Here is a 21,597-nt window from a genome sequence, read left to right as displayed (position 1 = left end):
CATTGTTGTCTTCTACATCTATTTAAAATTGTAGTTGTATTAGTCAGGGTCCCCTCTAGAGGAACAGAATGGGGGGGGCGGGAGAAGAAGGGAGAGAGGGGAGGAGGGGGGATTATTAGAGTGGCTTACGGGCTGTGTGGTCCACCTAGTCCAACAATGGCTGTCTACTAATGGAAGGTCCAGGAATCCACTAGTTGTTCAGTCCACAAGGCTGGCTGGCTCAACTGGTCTGCAGTAGATGCCAGAATCCCAGAGGAGGCGGCTCTAATGCAGGTGAAGGAATGGACTTGCCAGTGAGTGAGGGCAAGCAGGCAAAGAGCGAGGACTTCCTTCTTCCATGTCCTTTATATAGGCCGCCACCAGAAGCTATGGCCCAGATTAGGTGGATCTTCCCACCTCAAAACATCTGTATTTAGAGGGAGTCTTCCCACACCAAACAGTTTAATTAAGAAAAATCCTTCACAGGTATACCCAGCCCCTTAGATTTTAGTTAATTTTAGATGTAATCTAAAGTTTTACTTTAATAAAGGTGAGCTAAAAGCTATCAGCATTTGGTGATGTCCTGTCTCAACAGTTCTGATAAATGACATGAAATGGGGGTGTACATAGCTTACTGACTGAAATACTACTGTACCATGACATCGAAGCTCTCTGAAACAAATGAAAGCCTGGCTGTCACCAACACTGCAAAGACAACCCAATGCTGTTGAGATACTAACTGGACATGTGACCTGGGGTTCAGTCCCTGTAAGGTCGCAGACTTTGGGAAAAGGTAATGAAGTGAGGTGGGGTGAGCTGGGGAACTGAGATACCTGCTGCTCTACCAGGGCTACTAAGATGTTACTAGACTTGTGTTCTCCTAAATACTAACCAAGGATCAGGAAAGGTTGAACGTACTGCCACCCCACTGTGTGTGAGAGAGAGGGAGAGGGAGAGAAAGGTTGGTTATTATAAGTGAAAATCAAGTTCTTTTATTTGTTTGGGGTTTGGAATCTTTTTCCAAGTCAGATTCCCTCAGGGAACACACACACACACACACACACACTGGCCTTTACATCTCTGTGTGGTTTGGTTGTAAGGGGCACAACCTTGGACTGAAGAAAATACCTGTAGAGGGGTACAATTGTCAGAAAATTGATTCTTTTACATAGAAATCAGAATTATAATAGTTGTCCAAGTAAATTAATGGAATACTAGATTTTAAAAATTGGTTTTAATTATGTGTGCACTGGTATATGCATGTTAGTGTGTACAGAAGCTGCAGCTGTTGGATCCCCTGGAGCTAGAATTACAGGGTATTGTGAGCTGCCTGGGTGCTGGGGATTGAACTTGGTCCTCTGAAAGAGCAGCAATTGCTCCTTACCACTGAGCCACCTCTCCAGCTCTGAATGCTAGATTCTTTTGGGGATAGAAGCATAACTGTTACTACATTTTAGACAGCTTAGCCGTGCTGTCCAGAAACAACTACCTCCACCTCTCCAGCAATAGGATTTTTTATAGATGTATGCCATCACTCCCAGCTTGCCTGCAACATTCTCCTAACAGATATGATTTATACTGGGAATACAGCATACCACTAAATTTTAAGTAGTCATAAAGGCAGCTAGTTTGATAACCCTGATAAAAAAAAAAAAACAAAACCCAACCCATTATGGATGATTTACCTAAATGAATCACTTCATTTCTGTTTTTCTCTCTCCTTCCCCAAGGTATATCTCCAAGAAAGAGACTCTCAGGCTATTAAAATAACAAAACATGCTCTCAGTAATGAAGCTGTATGAAAATATGTAACATTTACCAATAACCAGTGCCATTTAACTGTTCTAATTTTCTTTGCCGCTTGAGACCTGGTCTCACTATATAGTCCAGGACGATCTTAAACCGATCCTCCTGTCTCAGTCTCCTACACACTTTTCTATAACCCCAGATAACTGCTATACTTTACTGGAAGCATCGTCTACCAGTTCTTTAGCAGAACAAAACTTTAGGGTACTTTAAGACCCACCAATGTACTCAGCATTGGTAACTGTGAGTTGGTAGAAGGCAAGCGTTTGTGTTGTAACCTTTCTGCTGCCCATAACCACCCCAGGGAAAAGAGCTCCCGAGTTCTTTAAAGAACATGGGCGGTCATTGTAGTGAGAGGCTTCACTAGCAAACTAGAGGCGTGTTCTCACACTCGCACAAGCTGAGCAATCTAGGCAGTCCTGAGTTGTGCTTCAACATCAGAAGCCTTGTTAGCACAAAGGTTCTTAATGCTGTAAAACTATAAACGTTTCTTGGTATAACTAGGAAAGTCTTACGTTTAAAAATTCCGACAGTCTAAGCAAAGGAATACTGTCAACGTGGGATGCTAATTATGAGGGTAGAAGGCAAAACTAAGACTAGAAAAGTCTACCCATGCCATAACCTTGTGTGGAAGTAGTAGCTCTGCTATTTCAGTTTTTCTTCCCAAACCAACAAGGATGGTGGAGTCAGATATGAAAGAAGTTAAGGGATGCAGCTCAGTGGTAGATTACTTGCCTAGCATGCAAGACTCCAGGGTTTAGTCCCCACATACTTGAAGGTACAGGATGTGACAGAGCACTTGACTAGTATGAACAGGGTATGGGGTTGAATTCCAGTGTCAGAAACATGTTTAATGGAAAAAGCTAGACAAAGTCATATGCATTATGTGAATGATACTTGAAATTAGTCAGAATTGGTAAATTCCCAGGAAGCAGATTGTGGGTTGCCAGAGCTCTGCAGGAAGAGAAAAGGGAAGCTAAGCATTTAGTGGGAGTAGGAGTTTATCCAGGTGCTGGAAATGTTTGTGAACTGTACAGAAATGCTGGTTGCACAAGTGTGTGAATGACTGCTACTGCCAAGTGGTTCACTTTCAAACATAATTTTGCTACTTGTATCAATTAAAAAGCAAAAATAATGTTCACTCCTGGAAACGAGCCTGCCCTCTACTTGATGTTAGTCCCCATCTGATGATGTATCTAAGGGGCAAGGTGGCATGGATGAAGACAGGACTTCCCTGGGCTTGACAATCTAATAGAAAGTGGCAGCATTTATGACATGAAAAATGCCTGAAGGGGCAGGTTTGGAGAAATTAGAAGTTCTGTGTTTGGGACCTGTGCTTTGCAGTGAGTGTAGCACACAAAGTCTAGAATTCATTGCAGAGGAAAGGGGTGCCAACTATACAGTTATTACAATTATATTCGAGGAATGTTTTAGAATTTGAGAAAAAGGACTGTCACTCCAGTTTCTAGAGGTGTGCCCTCAAATGAATGTCAGGGGACAGCCAACATGAAGACAGGTATTCTAATTATTCCAGAGGTCCACAGCTTACAAGTAGTGTGACCACAGGATTGAAATGCTTGGCACAACTCTGGTTACACCTCTTGTCCTCATAAAATTGACAGCATCCTTTCAATTATTTTTTTCCTGGTGTTTTAAGAAAGGGTCTCACTATGTAGTTCTGACTGCCCTGGAACTCACTATGTAGATCAGGCCTGCCCCTGCCTTCCAAGTGCTGGGATTAAAGGTGTGCACCACCATACCAGGTCCCATTCTTTCACTCTGGAAGTCTGCAAGTCAATGAAGTGTGGTTGTTCTGTAGAAGGGAGAAACATAAATCCAAGTGACTCAAGTGTCAAGACTGCATTCGATGACCAGGAAACATTACACAGCTTAAGACTAAACTGTTAACTTTTTACAAGTTTCAGAACTTACCTCAGAATATTTCCGATCTCTCTTATTCTTGGTTCTTTGACAATGGTAACCACACCCACCCAGAACCACTCGTTCATACCCTTCCCGCCTTCCCCACAGGACCTTACTGGAGATAGCCCAACCAAGCCTTTGGTTCTGCCTCCTGTGGTCCTGAGTCTGGGGTTACAAGAGCATGCTACTGTACCCACCTTCTGTTGCAATTTGCACAATTACTAATTCAGAATAAAGGCCATCCGAGAGGTTATGTTATCGGTCTTTAATACACTAACTGTAAGCTGCTGTACATGCCTCCATTAGTTACTCAACAGCAGCACTTACAAATCTTTAGGGCATTGCTCAGCATCACTAAAAAAAAAAAAGTGCTAAAAGTAAGTTCAGCAAAATTGACTCTAGACGTGTTGTATGAATTATAATTTTCTGTTGCTAAGCATTACAAGCTTGTGATATAGTCAATACAAACTTTGCTCATTTGACCAAATTAATATACTCAAATCCAAGAAAATGGGTAAAAATGTATTAGCTGGGAAAAAAAAAAGGATCCCCGCCCAAAAAAGAGACATTACAGCGTTTTAAAAGCATGTTTATGTGTCTGCACATAAATGTCTGTGTAAAAAGGGTATTATGACAGTTGATACCACAAAGATCACAGTAAGAAAAGCACTGTATGACAATATTTCACAAATTCACAAGGATCACTTTACTATACAAAGCAACTGCTACCATTCTGAACACAAAGCAGCCAGTATGTACATAGTGTTAATAAAATGCACAGTATTTTAGTACCTTTATTCTTTACACATAAAGCACAAAAAGGTTTAGGTAAAAAAATTTAAACAGGGATGTTTCTCGATTGTAGGGAATTTTATTAGAAATGTATTTCCCTCCTCATAGTTATTAGTACTCAACTCCAATAGAAACATCAGAGTTAGAAGCTGATACCCTGTTTTGTGCTGACAGTTCTAGGGAAGGTATTCTCTACTCCAGTACTCAAGGAAAAACCAAAAGCCAAACAGCATCCTAGGACTTCCCTGGTTAGTTATCTTTTCAGAAGTTTCAAGTGACATGTCTGGGTTGGAAACGATCCCTTCTGCTGGGGGCATTGTAGCCAATGTGCACAGATCAGCTGAAGACATCTTCACACAGAAAACTGCTAACTAACACACTCTGCCATCCTAATAAATCTACACGCACAGAAATGTTGACAAATTTCCCACTTTTAATATAAATAATTTTATTACATACACATTGAAGTGGCACCTGGGTAAAAATACGTCTATAAAGCATTTACCAATTCAATTTTAAAAAACATAAGAAAATAAAACCTTCCAAATATAATAAATCATTTCATGTGGCCAACATAGATCATGATCTGCAGAGACATTTCTTCCCTACTGTTTTTTTTTCAAAAATCTCAGATTTACTCTCATCTCTGAGATGCCCCTCAGACAGAAGCTTAGAAATGCTGTACTTCTATGGGCAAGTAGTGAATCATGCCTGGGAAGCAGGAGTTTCCTGCTGTTTGACCCTTCTCACATACTTCCTATATATTACTCACCTTCCTCTTACTTGCTGGTAATAATTTACACTTACCCACCTGGGACCTGCCCCCACAAGTACCAGAATGAGGACCGGCCAGCATTTGCTCCGCCTGTTCTTATACCACCAACTTGCTTCCCAAACTTGGCTCTCTTACTTATTTTTTTAATTTTTCTTTTTTTAAAAAATAAATTTCAAGCTAAAACACCTGAAATATAACTCCTCCATTCAAATGTTTCTGGTCCTTGTTAACGTTTGTCTGCCCCTGAGGACACATACATTCACTCATCAGCAAACATACCATGAGCAGACGAGTCAGCCGGAACTTCAGCACCCTGTTAATTTGTTTGAAATTCTTCCACACTGACTCAACTTCATGATATATTCAACCCCTCAAGGACTATATGCCTCTCTCGGCCATTGATTCTAGAAAGTCAAGGAAACCAGTTCCTAGTACATAACAGTGACTGTTAACTTAAAAGTCAACATTATTAACATTGAAAGTAATCAAGACACATAAGCCACCCACCAGAAACTCTAGTTGTGCTTTGTACAACTCTGTGAACAAGTTTATTCTGTAGCAATTCACCTGTACAGGCCTAACAAAGCAGACTTTACTTCTCCCCTTCTCTGAAACCAGTTACGTTTAGGCAGCATTTCTTTGAAGTTAACAAAGCTGAATTTAAAATGGAAATACTTTAGTAACAATGATTATTACATGGTTTCCCGTGATGACAATAAGTTATCTGTTTAACAAAGTCTGTACTATCCTGGAAAAATTTTTGGCATAGTCTACATAGAATTAATATTGGGGTGAGGATGAAATTTAAAGTTACAGGTATTTATTTTTCCTTCAATATTTACTCATGATGAAAAAGTCTCAGCTCACTTTTTAATTAACTGGACTAGTCAACTCTAATTCCCAGATATGTAGCTTTTACAACATGTTTAGACCAGCTATGACACTGTAATCACTGAGGAGCTTCCATTAAGGAGTCACGATTTGGAGAGAGGAGGAAGACAAAGCATCGTGGAGAACTAACCATGAGGGATTTCCCAAGTTGCTGATACCCAAACTGGGTCATTAAAAAAAAGTGCAAGTTACACCGAACATTTACAAAGAACTAATGTAAATACAACCCCAAGTAATATACAATCTTTGTATCGGGCCCCGGGGAATGATTTGCCAATAGTTTTCAGTGTTACAGAGGCAGAACAAAGAAAGCCTCTGGAAGGGACCGAAACGAAGCAGCTATTGGCAGAGAAACAAACTCGTGCGTGCTACTAGCTGACTGGAGTCGGCAGAGAGTGAAAGCTTCTTAACAGGAAAGAAGACTTTGGGTTGAAGTCACTCCAAGTAATTAAAAGCACCCAAGGTAGAGAACTCCATTTGTTTCTAGGCCCCAATCTTTGTAAGATCCCATGTCACCCTAAATGGTGACAAACAGCAGGGAGCAGTCCTGAGAGACAGACAAACTCCAGCCAGATGACTTGAGACGGGACAGCCTGTCTGACTGGCTTTGTGCTTTAGACACATGCTTGCTGACCTGCCTTCAAAACACATTTCCTGACAAAAATCCCTGTTCAAATGAAACACCAGAAGTCTGCCCAATATGAGTCTCAAAAGAAAAAAAATCTCTTAAAAGCTGTTTTCAAAACGTTCTTGCCAATGCTATAGCTGCCAGAAACAAAGCAGGAAGAAACAAAAACTAAAAAGCTTTGGGGGTCAGGAGTTTTCAAGTGACTGGTAACACACCAGAAGTCAAGCCAAAGAAAACTAATGAAAACCTGAAGAAAAAGAAAGGATCAAAACCAGTTATGAGTGCTGGAGTAATACAGTCACTGAAACCACCAGAAGAGATGCGGGAGAATGCACAGAAGTGTGGAATTTCATCTGACCTCACTATGCTATAATACTCAGCGTTCCTGACAGAACAGCTCTCTCAGAGCCTTTAGATGATATACTGTATGTATGTATATATGTACACATATATTACAAAATGCCACTTCCCCACCCATTCTATAACATCTAAACAAGCACAGCACCTATGACAATATGACGGTTGCTAATATGGTATTTGCTTTTGATAAAGAACTTAAATTGTGTCTCATATCAATTTTTTTTTAATATGAACATATTGGATCTAGCCCTTTCTAAATCACTTTTCAGTTAAACACTATCAAAGCTTGAAAACTCAGAAGAGTAATATATCAAAAATAAACCCCTTCCCATTTCATTTTTATTAGAGTTAATCTGTCCTATAGATAAAAGTGCCACCTGGCCCTATATATGCAAAGTGAGCAATACCAAACTTGCTAGTTTCTAGGCAAATCAGTAGCATATGTACAGATTCCTATGACAACATTTTTCATTCCCTTTTGGCCAATATCGAGAAAAACATCACTGGTAATGTGGCCACATATAATCTTGGATATAAGAGTTTTTAAAAAATTATGTCATTTTCTTAATAAAGATTCTCCAAGTAGCTCAAAAACAAAGTTTTTTTTTCTCTAATTCTTATATTAAAAAAACAGCTTGCATTAAAGATGCTTGATTTCTTTCGGTATAAACTGAAAATTTCAAGTCAGATTTAGCAACACCATGTATTTCTCACCTTATTAAATAACCAGCTTCAAAACCAGTGCAGCCATGCTCCAGGCACAATGGCCCAGGCCTCTGGGAATTCAAATCCATCCATCTAGTTAGTAAGTGTGCCTGAGACTGCCTTGGCTTGTAAAGGACTAAGAAGACCATCGATTTCCTTAATTATGTAGAAAGTCTCAACTTTTGCAGACACCTAGAGATTACAACTTCTACACACTGGCAATTTTTTCACTTGTGACATTTTAAAATGCTCAATCTGACATTTTGACTTAATGTGAAGTAATTCCAGCTCGTCAACGGATTTGTGACTTTGTTTCATTTCTGTTTAACCAGGTTAAGCAAATGATAGATCTACATGCTGGTACACAGACAGTCTTTATGCTATCTATCTCTTTCCAGTAAGCTCAGCAGGACAAACATCAAACTTTATAGTTGTTTGAAAGCCTTCTTGAGAATCTGGTGAACTGTCCAAACATAAGGATTACATCACTCAAGTCTTAGAATGATGCTCCTTCACAAACTGTTCATCCTTGAAAAAAGACAATGGTTTGTTACAAACAAGATAAAACATTTACAGATAGTAACCTAAAGTCTTATTTTAAAAAATAGGCCAAATATCTAGTGCTCATATGTATATACTGCCATTAAAACCAGCATTCTTAATATCCCATGAGCAAATATAAAACAATCTTCTGAGTTCAAATTTTTTCTCAAAATGAAGTTATCTAACATGCCAACCTCCACCTTCCTCATATTTGTCTTTTAAAGAGTAACTTTTAGATTTTATCAGACTTACTGAATAAAATGAGTTATTACTAAGCTTTTATCAGAACATCACACATAAATGCAGACTATTGAGTCAGGATTTAAGTAAGGAGCTTCTTTAGAAACAACAGAATAGCTACTGGACAGCTAAAGCAGTACCACCTTTTATGGGAGAAAAAGAGTGTTTTGCCAAATGCTGTAGCACAGCAGACACTCCAAATGCCTGAAGAAAACTGCTTTTCTTGTGTGCATTTAATACTGCACTTTAGAATCACAACTTTGTAATTCATTTAAAAAAATCCCAAGAGATTTTCTGATCAACTCTTCGAATATAGAAAAGGTTATACATTTCGTCCTTCTCTGAAGCAATCACCCTGCTTGGACATCTTGAAAGTTTTCCTATTGGTGGCACAACATAAATGCAACAGTGAATTACGAATAGCTTTTTAGGTAAATGAGTGACAATATAAGGATTCTGAAAGCAAGGACAAAAGCTTTTATTTATTAAAACCTTGTTATATATAACTCAAGGAGCTGGCTTCCTAGCCAGTGTCTGTTCATTAAGATTTAGTACTAACCCAAATAAGCTTTGCACTTGGATTTTAACTGAACTCACAATTCAAATACCATCTTGTTTTCACTTGGTTATCTCTTTTAATGTGTTCCAACTGCCGAAGACACAGAACTGAGTTCAGAAGTAACAACTGCCCTATAGAACAGCTGTGCCTAATACAGAAGTCTGCTCAGAACCAAGGATGACTTTTAGTTAGTACTGAAGAAAAGTATCCACATCCGTGGACAGTTTACGCCTCAACACCAAACTAAAATCTGTTTTTAGAGGGTATGTCTTTCAACAGTTCTACATAATTCACAATGAAACCGTAAAAACATCAATTTGGCAATCAACACTTCTTCACTGCACCTTACCTACTTTCCTCATGTGCCCCACACATTACTTCAGCTCAAGAGGTTGGGTAATTCTGTCCCTAAGGCAATCATGGAGCTCAGCACAAACCTTGAAATCATTAAAAAGAAACGAAACAAAACAAACAAACATAACCAAACCTAAAACAAAACCAAAAAAAAGCCAAGATTTCATTTTCCTCATTTTCCCCAACAATTTACAAATAAACACATTATTACTTCTTGAGGAGGGTGGGCGATGGAGAGCAGAAGTCTCTTCATGATTCCTGGTGCTGCATATGTCTTGAGGGAGAAGTGGAAGCAGGTGCTGGAACATTCACAGTTTAATGCAAAAGCAGAAATGAACGAGATTCTGTAGTTGCTTTCAGGCAGTTTTGCGCATAGAAAAAAAGAAATGTTTAGAAAATAAATGTTTATTTTGTCTTTCTGTTTGTGGCCAATCCAGTCCATTTTCCACCGTAACAGGTGAAAATTTAAATCCCAAATTAATCTGATTTGTGGCAGTAAAGGTCCTTAAGTGCTTTTAGCTCCTCAATCAATGTCTTGTTTTGGTTTTCAAGCACTGCCACTCTGTTCTCTAAACATTTCACATATTCTTTCTTCTTTCTACGACATTCTCTTGCTGCTTCCCTAAAAATGAAAACACAAAAAATTTTGTGTTCATGAATTCCATTCCACTAGTTTTAGAATATACTTTTTTCCAGAGAAACAGCTGAAATGAACAAGTGGTCAGTGTTGTACATACAATAAACACTCAAATGATGTTGCCTGGTGAGATGTCACATATGTAATGGCCCTTATTTCCACCCTGAATTTAACCCCTGGATCCCACATGGAAGAAGTTGAGAACCACATGTGCTTGCACACTCACAGATACACACACACACACACACACACACACACAACGTTAAAAACATATTCTTTCAACTACTTAAAAAATGTTTTAGGGAGCAGAGGAAACAGCTCAGTAGGCAGAGTGCCAGACGAACTAGCACAAGGACTGGATTCCTATCCCTAGCACCCTGGTAAAAGCCAACAATGGGGAGAGACAGAAGACAGAAGGATCCGTGGAGGGAACTGGCCATAAAGCCTAGCTCAATCACTGAGCTCCAGATTTAAGACTGTCTCAAAAATGAAGGTTGGTGGGAAGCAAGTGTGCTAACTGCAGATCTTGCCACACCTTTGCTCCTGTCTCCACTGATCACATAGCTCTCCCCCTTCCAGCCTCCCTCCCCCACTCATTACTATATCCCAGATCCCAACTCCAGCAGGCACTCCCTGGGAATCCACAGGCCACTCTGACCAGGGAAAGAGGCAGGCTAACTGCAGATCTTTACCCATCTCTCCTCTCCTCCAAATCTAATCCCCCAGTCTCATCCATGGTTCTGCAGCAGATCACCTGCTGAAGCCTAGACCATCCCTATTCCTAAGTATCAGACCCCAATACCTACACATACACTTTTTACCCTGAACCCCCAGTGGCCACACCTATCAGAATCCCAGAAGAATTTACTACTAGGCAACATAGAGCAACCACACTCTCCTAAGAACCAGAGGGCAACAGAAACCAAGGAATAAAACCCTCCCAACAAAGCAAGACCAGATACCAGCACCTAAAATGACATTCTTCTCCAAGCAGACGCCTAGATGGCGGCATAGAAACAGCAACAGCCAGGACAATGTCTCCAGTAGAGCCAGCAACCCTAGCACCCTGAGCACTGCAACAGAGCTGAAGCACAAGAAAGAGACTTAGAAATAGCCTTTATCAATAGAACAGAGGTCCTTAAAGACATCTCTGACAGCACAGTGGAAGGAAAGATTCAACAGTTCAAAACTGAGAGTGGAAATAGACTTAACAAAGAAAATCCACACTGAGAGAAAGGTAGAAAATGAAAACTTTAGGAACTTGAACAAGACATAGACTAATAGAATGGATGAGAAAAGAGGATCCTTCCTGCTGTATTCAAGAAACACACCTTGACATCAACTCAGGGTAAAGGATGGAAAAAGGAACCCTAGAAGGAAGCTGGTGTAGCCATTTTAGTACCTGACAAAATAGATTTCAAACCAAATTTAATCAGAAGAGATAGGGAAGGACATTATATACTCAAAGGAAAATTCCACCAAGAGGGCATTGCAATTCTCAACATCTATATACCAAACACAAGGGCACCCAAGTTCATAAAACAAACACTACTACAAAAGCTTAAATCACATACTGAATCTTGTATCTGGATAGTGGGAGACTGCAATAATCCACTTCGCCAACAGACAGGTCATCCAGACAAAAACTGTAAGAGAACTGCTGGCGCTAATGGACATCATAAACCAAATGGACTTAACAGGGTTCTACAGAACATTTCACACAAACACAAAAGAATCTTCTTCTCAGTAGAGAACATGTGATGTTCTCCAAAACTGATCACATACTTGAACACAAAACAATTCTTAACAGATACAAGAAAACTGAAATAACACCCTGCATTCTATCTGACCACCATAGATTAAAGCTAGGAATCAACAGCAATAGAAATAACAGAAAGCTTACAAATTCATGAAAACTGAACAACTCACGGCTGAAAGAAATATAGATGGAGAGAAATTAAGAACGAAATGAAAGACTTTCTAGACTTGAATGAAAATGAATAAACGACCTATCCAAACATAGGGACATAAAGACGGTGGTTCAAAGAGACAAATTCATAGCACTAAGTGCCTATATTAAAAAAAGAAAGAAAGGAAGAAAGAAATTTGCAGACATCTACAAGTAACTTGACAGCACACATGAAAGCTCTAGAATAAAAGAAGAAAGGGCAAGAAATAATCAAACTCGGGGCTGAGACCAATAAAATAGAAATAAACAAAATAAAGAATCAGTGAAACAAAGATTTGGTTCTTTGAGAAATATCAGTAAGATTGACAAACCCTTATCCAAATTAATTAAAGGGAAGAGAGAGAATATCCAAATTAACAAAATTAAAAATGAAAAGTGGTACATAACAACAGACTCTGAGGAAAGCCGGAGACTCATAAGTACATACTTTATTTTTTGTTTTTTTTCAAAACAGGGTTTTTCTGGGTAGCCCTGGCTGTCCTGGAACTTGTGCTGTACACCAGGCTGACCTTGAACTCAGAAATCTATCTGCCTCTGCCTCCAGAGTGCTGGGTTTAAAGGTATTCATCACCATTCCCCAGCTTAAGGTTTTTATTTTATTTTATTTTTGGTTTAGAACCGACCTGAAAAATGGTTATTCTACCAAATTGGAAAAACCTAAAAGAAATTGCTTGATAGATACTACTTGCTAAGGTTAAATCAAGATCAGATAAGCAATTTCAACAGACCTATAAACCTTAGTGAAATAGAAGCAGTCATTAACTGCCTCCCAAACAAAATAAAAAGCCAAGGACCAGATGATGGTTTTAGCATAGAATTCTATCAGACTTTCAAAGAGGAGTTAATGCCAACATTCCTCAAATTTTTCTATAAAACCGAAAAAGGAACACTGCCCAATTTGTTTTACTCTGATACCCAAACCACATACCCAACAAAGAGAGAGAATTACAGACCTATTTCCCATAATGAACATAGATGCAAAAATTCTCAATAAAATACTTGCAAACTGAATCCAAGAACAAATCAAAAAGATCATCCACAATGATCAAGTAGGCTTCATCCTATTGATGAAGGAATGGTTCAACATATGTAAATCAATAAATATAATCCATCATATAAACAAACGGAAAGACAAAAACCACATGGTCATCTCATTAGATACAGAAAAGGCCTTTGACAAAATCCAATGCCCCTTCAGGATAAAAGTCTTAGAGAGAATAGGTATACAAGGGACATACATCTATATAATAAAGGCAGTTTATAGCAAGCCCATAGCCAAAATCAATTTAAATGGAGAGAAACTCAAAGCAATTCCATTAAAATCAGGAACAAGACAAGGTTGTCCACTCTTTCCACATCTATTCAATATAGTACCAGAAGTCTTAGCTAGAGCAATAAGACAACTGAAGATCAAGGGCATACAAATAGAAAAGGAAAAAGTCAAAGTATCTTTACTCACAGATGATATGATAGTATACATAAATGACTCAAACAGTTCCACAGGAAACTCCTACAGCCAAGAAACACTTTCAGCAAAGTTGTTGGATATAAAATTAACTCATAAAAATCAGTATCCCTCCTATACAAATGACAAATGGACTGAGAAAGAAATCAGGGAAACACCACCTTTCATAACAGCCTCAAATAATATAAAGTATCTTGGGTAACTACCCAAGCAAGTGAAAGACTTGTGTGATAAAAACTTTAAGACATTGAAGAAAGAAATTGAAGAAGGTATCAGAAGATGGGAAGATCTCCCATGCTCATGGGTCAGTAGGATGAACATAGTAAAAATGACCATCCTACCAAAAGCAATCTACAGATTCACTGCAATCTCCATCAAAATTCCAACACAATTCTTCACAGATCTTCACACACACACACACACACCACACACACACGCCCCAAACAAAACAGGATAGCTAAAACAATCCTGAATAATAATAATAAAAAAAAAAAGAACTGTGGGCGGTATCACTATCCCTGGCCTCATCTTGTATACAAAGCTATGGTAATAAGAGCGGCATGGTAGTGGTACAAGAGCAGACACATTGGTCAATGAAATTTAATTAAAAACCCAGACATAAACCCACACATCTATGGACACCTGATTTTTTTTTATAAGAAAGCCAGAAAAATACACTGGAATAAGGTCAGTATCTTTAACAAATGGTGCTGGTCAAGCTGAATGGCTGCATGGAGAAGAGTCCAAATAGATCCGTGCTTATCACCCTGCACAAAATTCAATTCCAAATGGATCGAAGATCTCAATATAAAACCAGATCCACTGAATCTGATAGAAAAGAAAGTGGGGAATAGCCTTGAAATCATTGGCATAGGACTTTCTGAACAGTACACCATTAGTACAGGCATTAAGATCAACAATTAATAAAGGAGCCCTCATGAAACCGAAAAATTGTGCATGGCAAAGGACACCATCATGCAGACAAAGTGGCAGTCTACAGAATGGGAAAAGATTTTTTACCAACTATACGTCCAATAATGGGATAATATCTAAAATATATAGAACCAAAAAAAAAAAAAAAGAAAGAAAAAAGATGTCAAGAAAACCAATAACACAATTAAAAAATGGAGCCGGGTGGTGGCAGTGCATGCCTTAATCCCAGCACTTGGGAGGCAGAGGCAGGTGGATCTCTGAAGGCTAGCCTGGTCTTTACAGTGAATTCTGGGGCAGACAGGGATACACTGGGAAACTCTCTTGAAAAACAAAAAACAAGCAAAAAAGGGAAGGGGGTGCAGATACAGATCTAAATAGAGAATTTTCAAAAGCAGAAACTCAAATTCAAATGGCTGAGAAACATACAAACATTCCACATCTTTAGTCATCAGAGAAATGCAAATAAAAAATGCTTTGAGATTTCATCTTACACCTGTCAGAATGGCTAAGATCAATAAAACAAATGACAGCTCATGCTGGTGAGGATATGGAGTAAGGAGAGTACTCATTCATTGCCGGCCGGAGTGCAAACTTGTACAGCCACTTGGAACTCTGTGTGGTGGTTGCCCAGGAGGATGGGAATAGATCTACCTCAAGATCCAGCTATATCATTCTTGTGCATATATCCAGAGGACACTTCATCCTACCACAGAGACCCTTGCTCAACCATGTTCACTGCACTCTATTCATAATAGCCAGAAACTGGAAACAACCTAGATGTTTGTGAACCAGAAATACAAATATAGTATGTATTTGCTTACATGTAGATATTAGCCGTTAAGTCAATGATAGCCAGGCTACAATCTGTAAAACCACAGAGGTCAGGTTAGGGACTGGGCAGTGGACAGATAGATCTCATTTGAAAAGCAAACTAGAATATAATTTTTGATGGATGGAGGTGTGTGTGGCTGGGATAGGAAGATCAAGTGGGAAGAGGGACAGGAGAGGACAAGGGAGAGACTATGGGGAAAGACAGCTAAAATCAAGGGCCATTTGAATAGTACAGAAATCTGATACTGTAGAAGGGTCCCAAAATACATACATATATGAAGGCGATCTACATAAAATCACCAAATAATAAAGTAGACAGAGCCCCAACTGGATATCTCTTGTCACTAAATGAAGCTTCCAGTACTGGAATTGGGTTACATCTAACTGAGTTGTTGGTTAAAATACTCCCATGGGACCCCCAAACAACTCAGTGTGTTGCTCTACTCTCTATAAACTGATGGTATTGATCCACTGCTGAAACCAACACTCATTGACCAAACTGAAGTGAGCTGGTGCCTCCATGGAGTCTTCATGTGTATGTTCCAGCATTTTCTGTTTGTTTTTATTTTTTTGTACAGGAAGGTACTCTGGAAGCTACCAAAGGAGAAACATTAACTTCAACACAGTCACACTTTCGAACTACAATGGTATTCTGAATGCAAGACATGCTAGGACCATGGTGGCACAAAGTCTGTGGGAGTGACCAACCAATATATGAACTGACTTTAGGCTCACTCCCCAAGATGGAACCCATACCTACACTGCTTTGGCTAACAAGAATCTGAGATCTTTACATATCTGTTTCTATAACACTCTTCACAAATTCAAGATACACAAAAGCAATCCAAGTGTCCGTTGACGGATGAAGAAAATGTGGTACATACATAAATGAAATGTTACTTGGCCTTTAAAATGAAGGAAATCTTGATAAATGCTATAATGTGGATACTGCTATTTGAAATAAGTTAGTCATAAAAGGCAAAACTATAGAATTCTACTTCTAAGAGGTAGCTGAAATAAAAATTCATAGGCCTGAATAGGGCTGCCAAGGGATAGGGATACAGAGGGGGTTTTAGGGTTCTTGCTTTGAGATGGGATCTCACGCTACAGCTCAGGATAGCCTGGAACTCACTACGCAGCCTGGGTTGGTCTCAAACTCAGAGCAAACCTTCTACCTCAGACACCTGGGTAGCTGAGATTACAGGCATGAGCCATCAGGCTGAGTGTTTTGCAAAATAAAAATGTTCTGGAAATCTATTAAACTATGATGCAAATACATAGCATTACTGAACTGTAAATTTAAAAATAGTCAAGATATTAAATTCTGCTTTTTTGTTTTTGTTTTTGTTTTTTCAAGACAGGGTTTCTCTGTGTAGTTTTGGTGCCTGTCCTGGATCTCGATCTGTAGACCAGGCTGGCCTCAAACTCACAGAGATCCACCTGGCTCTGCCTCCTGAGCGCTGGGATTAAAGGCATGCACCACCACTGCCCAGCTTGTGTCATTTTTTACAGTGATTAAAATAGAGGTTAGAAAAATCTTAACAGATTAAGAGAATAAAAATTTATTCTTTAGTAAGCTTCAACACAAATTCACAAACTCAAAAGCTACATCTATTGTTCAATGATCCTAGCAATTAGAAGTATAGACTCTAGTTTTGTAAAAGATGGAAAACTGAGCAATTTTACAGCCAATCATTTATAATGAAAGCAGATATACATGCCCCTTACGAATGATGCATGGAAGAGGTAAAATACTCAGCCTTATTACTGAGTATAAAAAGAGATGACAATGTTATCTACCTCAAAAGTTTTACAAGGAATACATAAACCAATATGTAAAACATATAAAACACTGCCTGTTATGTTATTATTTCTAGATATTTCAAGTGGTGATGTGTCTATGACAGATGTGAACATTACACTAACACTGAAGAAATGTTCTCCAGAAATGAGACTTAGAAAATCCAACATCGCACTAGACAATAAGGAAGGCAAGTGGAGTGAGTGCTTCAGGGCCCAGAGGAAGGGGCTGGTCTGCAAAGGAGGACAGTGGGAATGGGTCAGGTCAGGTCAGGATTCTGTTCGATTTTCTTCAGCATCCTCAGTCCTTCCACACGACCACCTTTTCTCTTCTGCCTGCAAACCTGTACAAGTTTTAACTGGCTATGGTGATACGTGTTTACAAAACCTAGTACCTATGAGGCTAAAGCAGGGAGAGTGTACATCTGAGTCATGTACTGTACACCAGGTCAACCTGTGCTATACAATAACATCCCATCTAAAATACACAGTTTATACAGGTTTTTCCAATTTTAATCTGCATTAATTATTCAACTAAAAACTACGTGTCCTGGGGACTGAGGAGATGGTTCAGTTGCTAGGGTTTGCCTTACAAGCATGGAGACACAAGTTGGACCCCAGAGCCAAGTAAAAAAAAACCAGGCATGGTGGCCATGTGTGTGTAATGCCATCACTGGGGAGGCAGAGACAGAGGGTACCTAGAGCTTGCTGGTCAGCCAGCCATACCAATGAGAGAAATATGGATGACACCTGAGACACCAGCAGAGACGTTTTCTGGACTCTACACACAAATAAAAATGTGTGTTGGTTCTGGCTTTTGCCCCAGGACGGAGTGAAAGGATTAAGTTACTCCTACTCTAACTGTTATAGAGAGGGTTACTAAAGTTTAAGGTGACAAATCACACCGTCACTTGGGATAGAGGCAACTGGATAACAGTAAATGTATTTTATCACTAAAATAGGTGAAATTTACAGGAGGGTATCTTTAACCTCCGAAGACTATAGAAAACAGAGTAATGTGCATGTTTTTACATGTTTTCTTCTCTAGGCACCCCATCAGGCAGTTAAGGGAAGAATTCTATGTAGGACAGACACAGGTGGGAGCAACAAGAAACTGTGGTGAGTTATATGCACGACAGCACATCTCTCCTCCTCCCCAGAGTCTAGCTTAGTAGACCAGGCTGGCCTCCAAAATCTCAGTCCTCTGACCTGAGTGCTGGGATTACAGGAGCCCGCCACGCCCTGGTTGAGAAGATTTAAAGAATGAAGGGAAGGCAACATTCCTGGCTTTAGGGAACTGGCAATGAGCATTCATTGTAGCTGAGAGAAATGTGTGTGGTCCAGCTCTTTGAGAAAGAAGTTTCAGCCGGGCGGTGGTGGCGCACGCCTTTAATCCCAGCACTTGGGAGGCAGAGCCAGGCGGATCTCTGTGAGTTCGAGGCCAGCCTGGGCTACCAAGTGAGTTCCAGGAAAGGCACAAAGCTACACAGAGAAACCCTGTCTCGAAAAACCAAAAAAAAAGAAAAAAAAAAGAGAAAGAAGTTTCATAATCTTGAGAGAGAGAGAGAGAGAGAGAGAGAGAGAGAGAGAGAGAGAGAGAGAGAGAGAGAGAAAATGCCTGAGGCTAAACCTTAATCAGAACAGACACCCTACAACTCCTGGAAAAATCACTCTAAATATAAATACCTTATGTAAGCCACAGTACAAAAATCCAAATCAAACAGCTAATGCTCTTTATAGACTATTCCTTACCCTAAAAGCAAACTAGTTCTCCACACACCTGAAGCCTGTGGTATAGCGACAGTGACCCTAACAGAATAGTCCAACTCCTCCCCTAGGTGCCAACAGTACCCTCCTTCCAGAGAGACAAATGTGCCTACTTCCAGGCTTAAAAAATGACCCATCCAACAGTTATTTAAAGTCCTTTGCCCTTATGTCTAACTTTCTTTTTTGTGAGACAGGGTTCCTCTGTGTAGAAACCCGGCTGTCCTGGAACTCACTCTGTAGCCCAGGCTGGCCTTAAACTCACAGAGATCCGCCTGCCTCTGCCTCCCAAGTGCTGGGATTAAAGGCGTGCACCACCAAAGCCCGGCTGTCTGACTTTCAAGTACTGAACAGATTTGAATAAGCAAGCAAATTTACAAACTATGACCCAGATGTTGGAAATATTTAATAAAAAGTACAAGGTAACTAAAACTAATAGGCTAATGTCACAGAAAAGGTGCATGGCATGCATATCAGAGGGTCATTTCAGCAGTGAGGTGGACACTAACAGCAACAGAGATCAAAAGCCATTGATCTCATCATATGAATGGAAGTGATAGAGCTGAAGAAACAAACCATCAGTGTGGTTGAAGATAGGCCACTCGAAACTACTCCAAGTGAAAACCAAGGGGAAAATAACCAAGGACTGTGCCATGGTCTCAAACACTGTAACCTATGTGACACCAAACTGTTAGAAATGCAATGGAGAAAACTTCAGAATTAATGATAATAAATGTGGTAGGGTAAAGGAGTAGAGTTAAAGGAAGAGGTATTAACACAGGCATTTCTAGAACTCACAGGTAAAACTGAAGACAGAAAAAAGCTATCTTAAATGTGATCAAATATTTTCTCAGTGCTGGGAAGAATTCACTGCCAATAGGTGCAAATTTCTGAGAAATAGATTTAAAATTAGTTTTTGAGGTAAAAACAACACATCAGCCTAACCATGGGCTAAAAAAAAAAAACCCGTAAAGTTGAATATATTAAAAATTTTCAATCTTTAAAAATATTCTAAAACAGATGTGCCCAACCCATGACACACAGGCTACATGTGTCCCAAGGGTCCTTACCCAGGGTAGACTCCATACGTTACAATACCATTCTGTTTGGCAAGATAGCCCATAGGTGTGTGAAAGAGTGGAAAGACTGTTACATAAGGGGCAAAAACTTCTTTCTCATTGGATTCAAGGCCTGCTCCACAGGAGGAAATTCATGCCTGTTAGGGTAAACATGTTCAAATGCCCATGGCCCGGGAGGATACAGTCCCTAGGCATGGACACATGTCCCTTGTATGTGACAATCTAGTACACCGGTTTGGCTGAATGGGCATAGATTGTTAAACTGACTTCCAACTATTTGTTTATACCCATAGATTAGTGCTGTTCTTAACCTTTTTTTTTTTGCAGTGGGCAGCAGTCAATACAGAGGCTCCTAACTGAACAAAAGTGTTTTGACTGTTGAATGCTCTGCCCTAAATAAAACCTCGATGATGCTACGTCCTACAAAGCTCAGGGAGTATCCCAGGTGGGGGCAGGAAGAGAGAGTGAGCTGGAGCATGCAGGAGTGCTGGGAAGTGCTAGCTTCTTGGATATAATGTAACCACCGCACTCTTGAACTCCCAACCGTTATAGACACTTGCCTAAGATCTTCCTTAAGGTCGAGCCAATGTGTTTCTTAGTTTTGATAAATGTGCTCTGGTTATATAATAGTTCAAATGACAGAGAGTTGAAGGAAGAGTATTTGGAACTCAATTTTATTTTATTTTTTTTTGGAGACACATTTCCCAGTGTAGCCTTGGCTGTCCTAGAACTCAAAGACATCCTCCCGCCTCTGCCTCCTAGTGCTGGGATGAAAGACCTATGGTACCATGCTTGACTTAGAACTCATTTTTTCTCATTTTATTGTAAATCTAAAAGTATTGCAAATAAAAGGTTAAAAATTACACACCAAAATGTGTATGTTTATATGTATACACACACACACACACACACAAAGACAAGGCAGGATTTTAATACTGTAGATGGAATAGTCAGAGGCAGTTAAACTTTTTGCTTATGCTTAAATTTATAAAAAGCATGTTTTACTTGTATTTTTTTTCATTTGTAGTGAATTGCAAAAATGATAATTTTTTGGTAATTTGATTTTCTTCCCCAAAGAATATTCTAAGATATATTTTTATTTTTAATGGCAAACTATATACAGTTGGAAGAAGGCACCTTAGTATCAAATTCATATTGCTTAGAATTTTTCATAATTTTTTAACGATATTCATTTTCCGTAAATATGCATCTGTATCTTCAATTCTAACCTGACATTGTTAAAATGCCTAGTTTAATGTTTACTTTGCTATTTTTTCTTTTGTTCTTCACGAAACAAGGATTTTTAAATTTAATAAGGACAATCTATTTAACTGTTTATTACCTCCATCTTTGAAAACAATCTATTGAAATCCCTGTGTACTACAGGTTATGTAACAGTAAACTGTATTACTCTCAGAATCATCCCCTCTGTGGGAAGAATCACCATCTACACCCGACGGACCCTGGCCTGTCCTTTCCAGTGCCGTATAGTGGAACACAAATGGACCCTGAGCCATGATTTAAAAAGCAATGGTAGGCTGGGGAGACCTGCCAGGGATAAAAG

The 21,597-nt window shown here is 39.4% G+C and overlaps 1 protein-coding gene across 7 annotated transcripts in view; it reads right to left on the bottom strand.

Annotated features, from left to right (window-relative positions):
• Nucleotides 1-4,281: 4,281 nt before the first annotated feature.
• Nucleotides 4,282-21,597, bottom strand: part of Creb1 (cAMP responsive element binding protein 1) — a 65,740-nt gene continuing 48,424 nt past the window's right edge. For 6 of the 7 annotated variants that reach the window (XM_052749672.1, XM_052749675.1, XM_052749671.1 and 3 more), the window contains one exon: nt 4,282-10,177. In XM_052749672.1, the coding sequence (XP_052605632.1) occupies nt 10,033-10,177 (145 nt within the window). In that variant the 3' untranslated portion in view covers nt 4,282-10,032. The remainder of the gene's footprint in view (nt 10,178-21,597) is intronic. The other variant, XR_008220847.1, reaches the window with a different exon arrangement.

This window comes from Peromyscus californicus, unplaced genomic scaffold (genome assembly GCF_007827085.1).
Source record: "Peromyscus californicus insignis strain IS unplaced genomic scaffold, ASM782708v3 Scaffold_21__1_contigs__length_65335640, whole genome shotgun sequence".
Taxonomy (NCBI): domain Eukaryota; kingdom Metazoa; phylum Chordata; class Mammalia; order Rodentia; family Cricetidae; genus Peromyscus; species Peromyscus californicus.
Note: the sequence above shows the minus strand (reverse complement) of the source record. Positions and strands in the feature narration are given on the sequence as shown.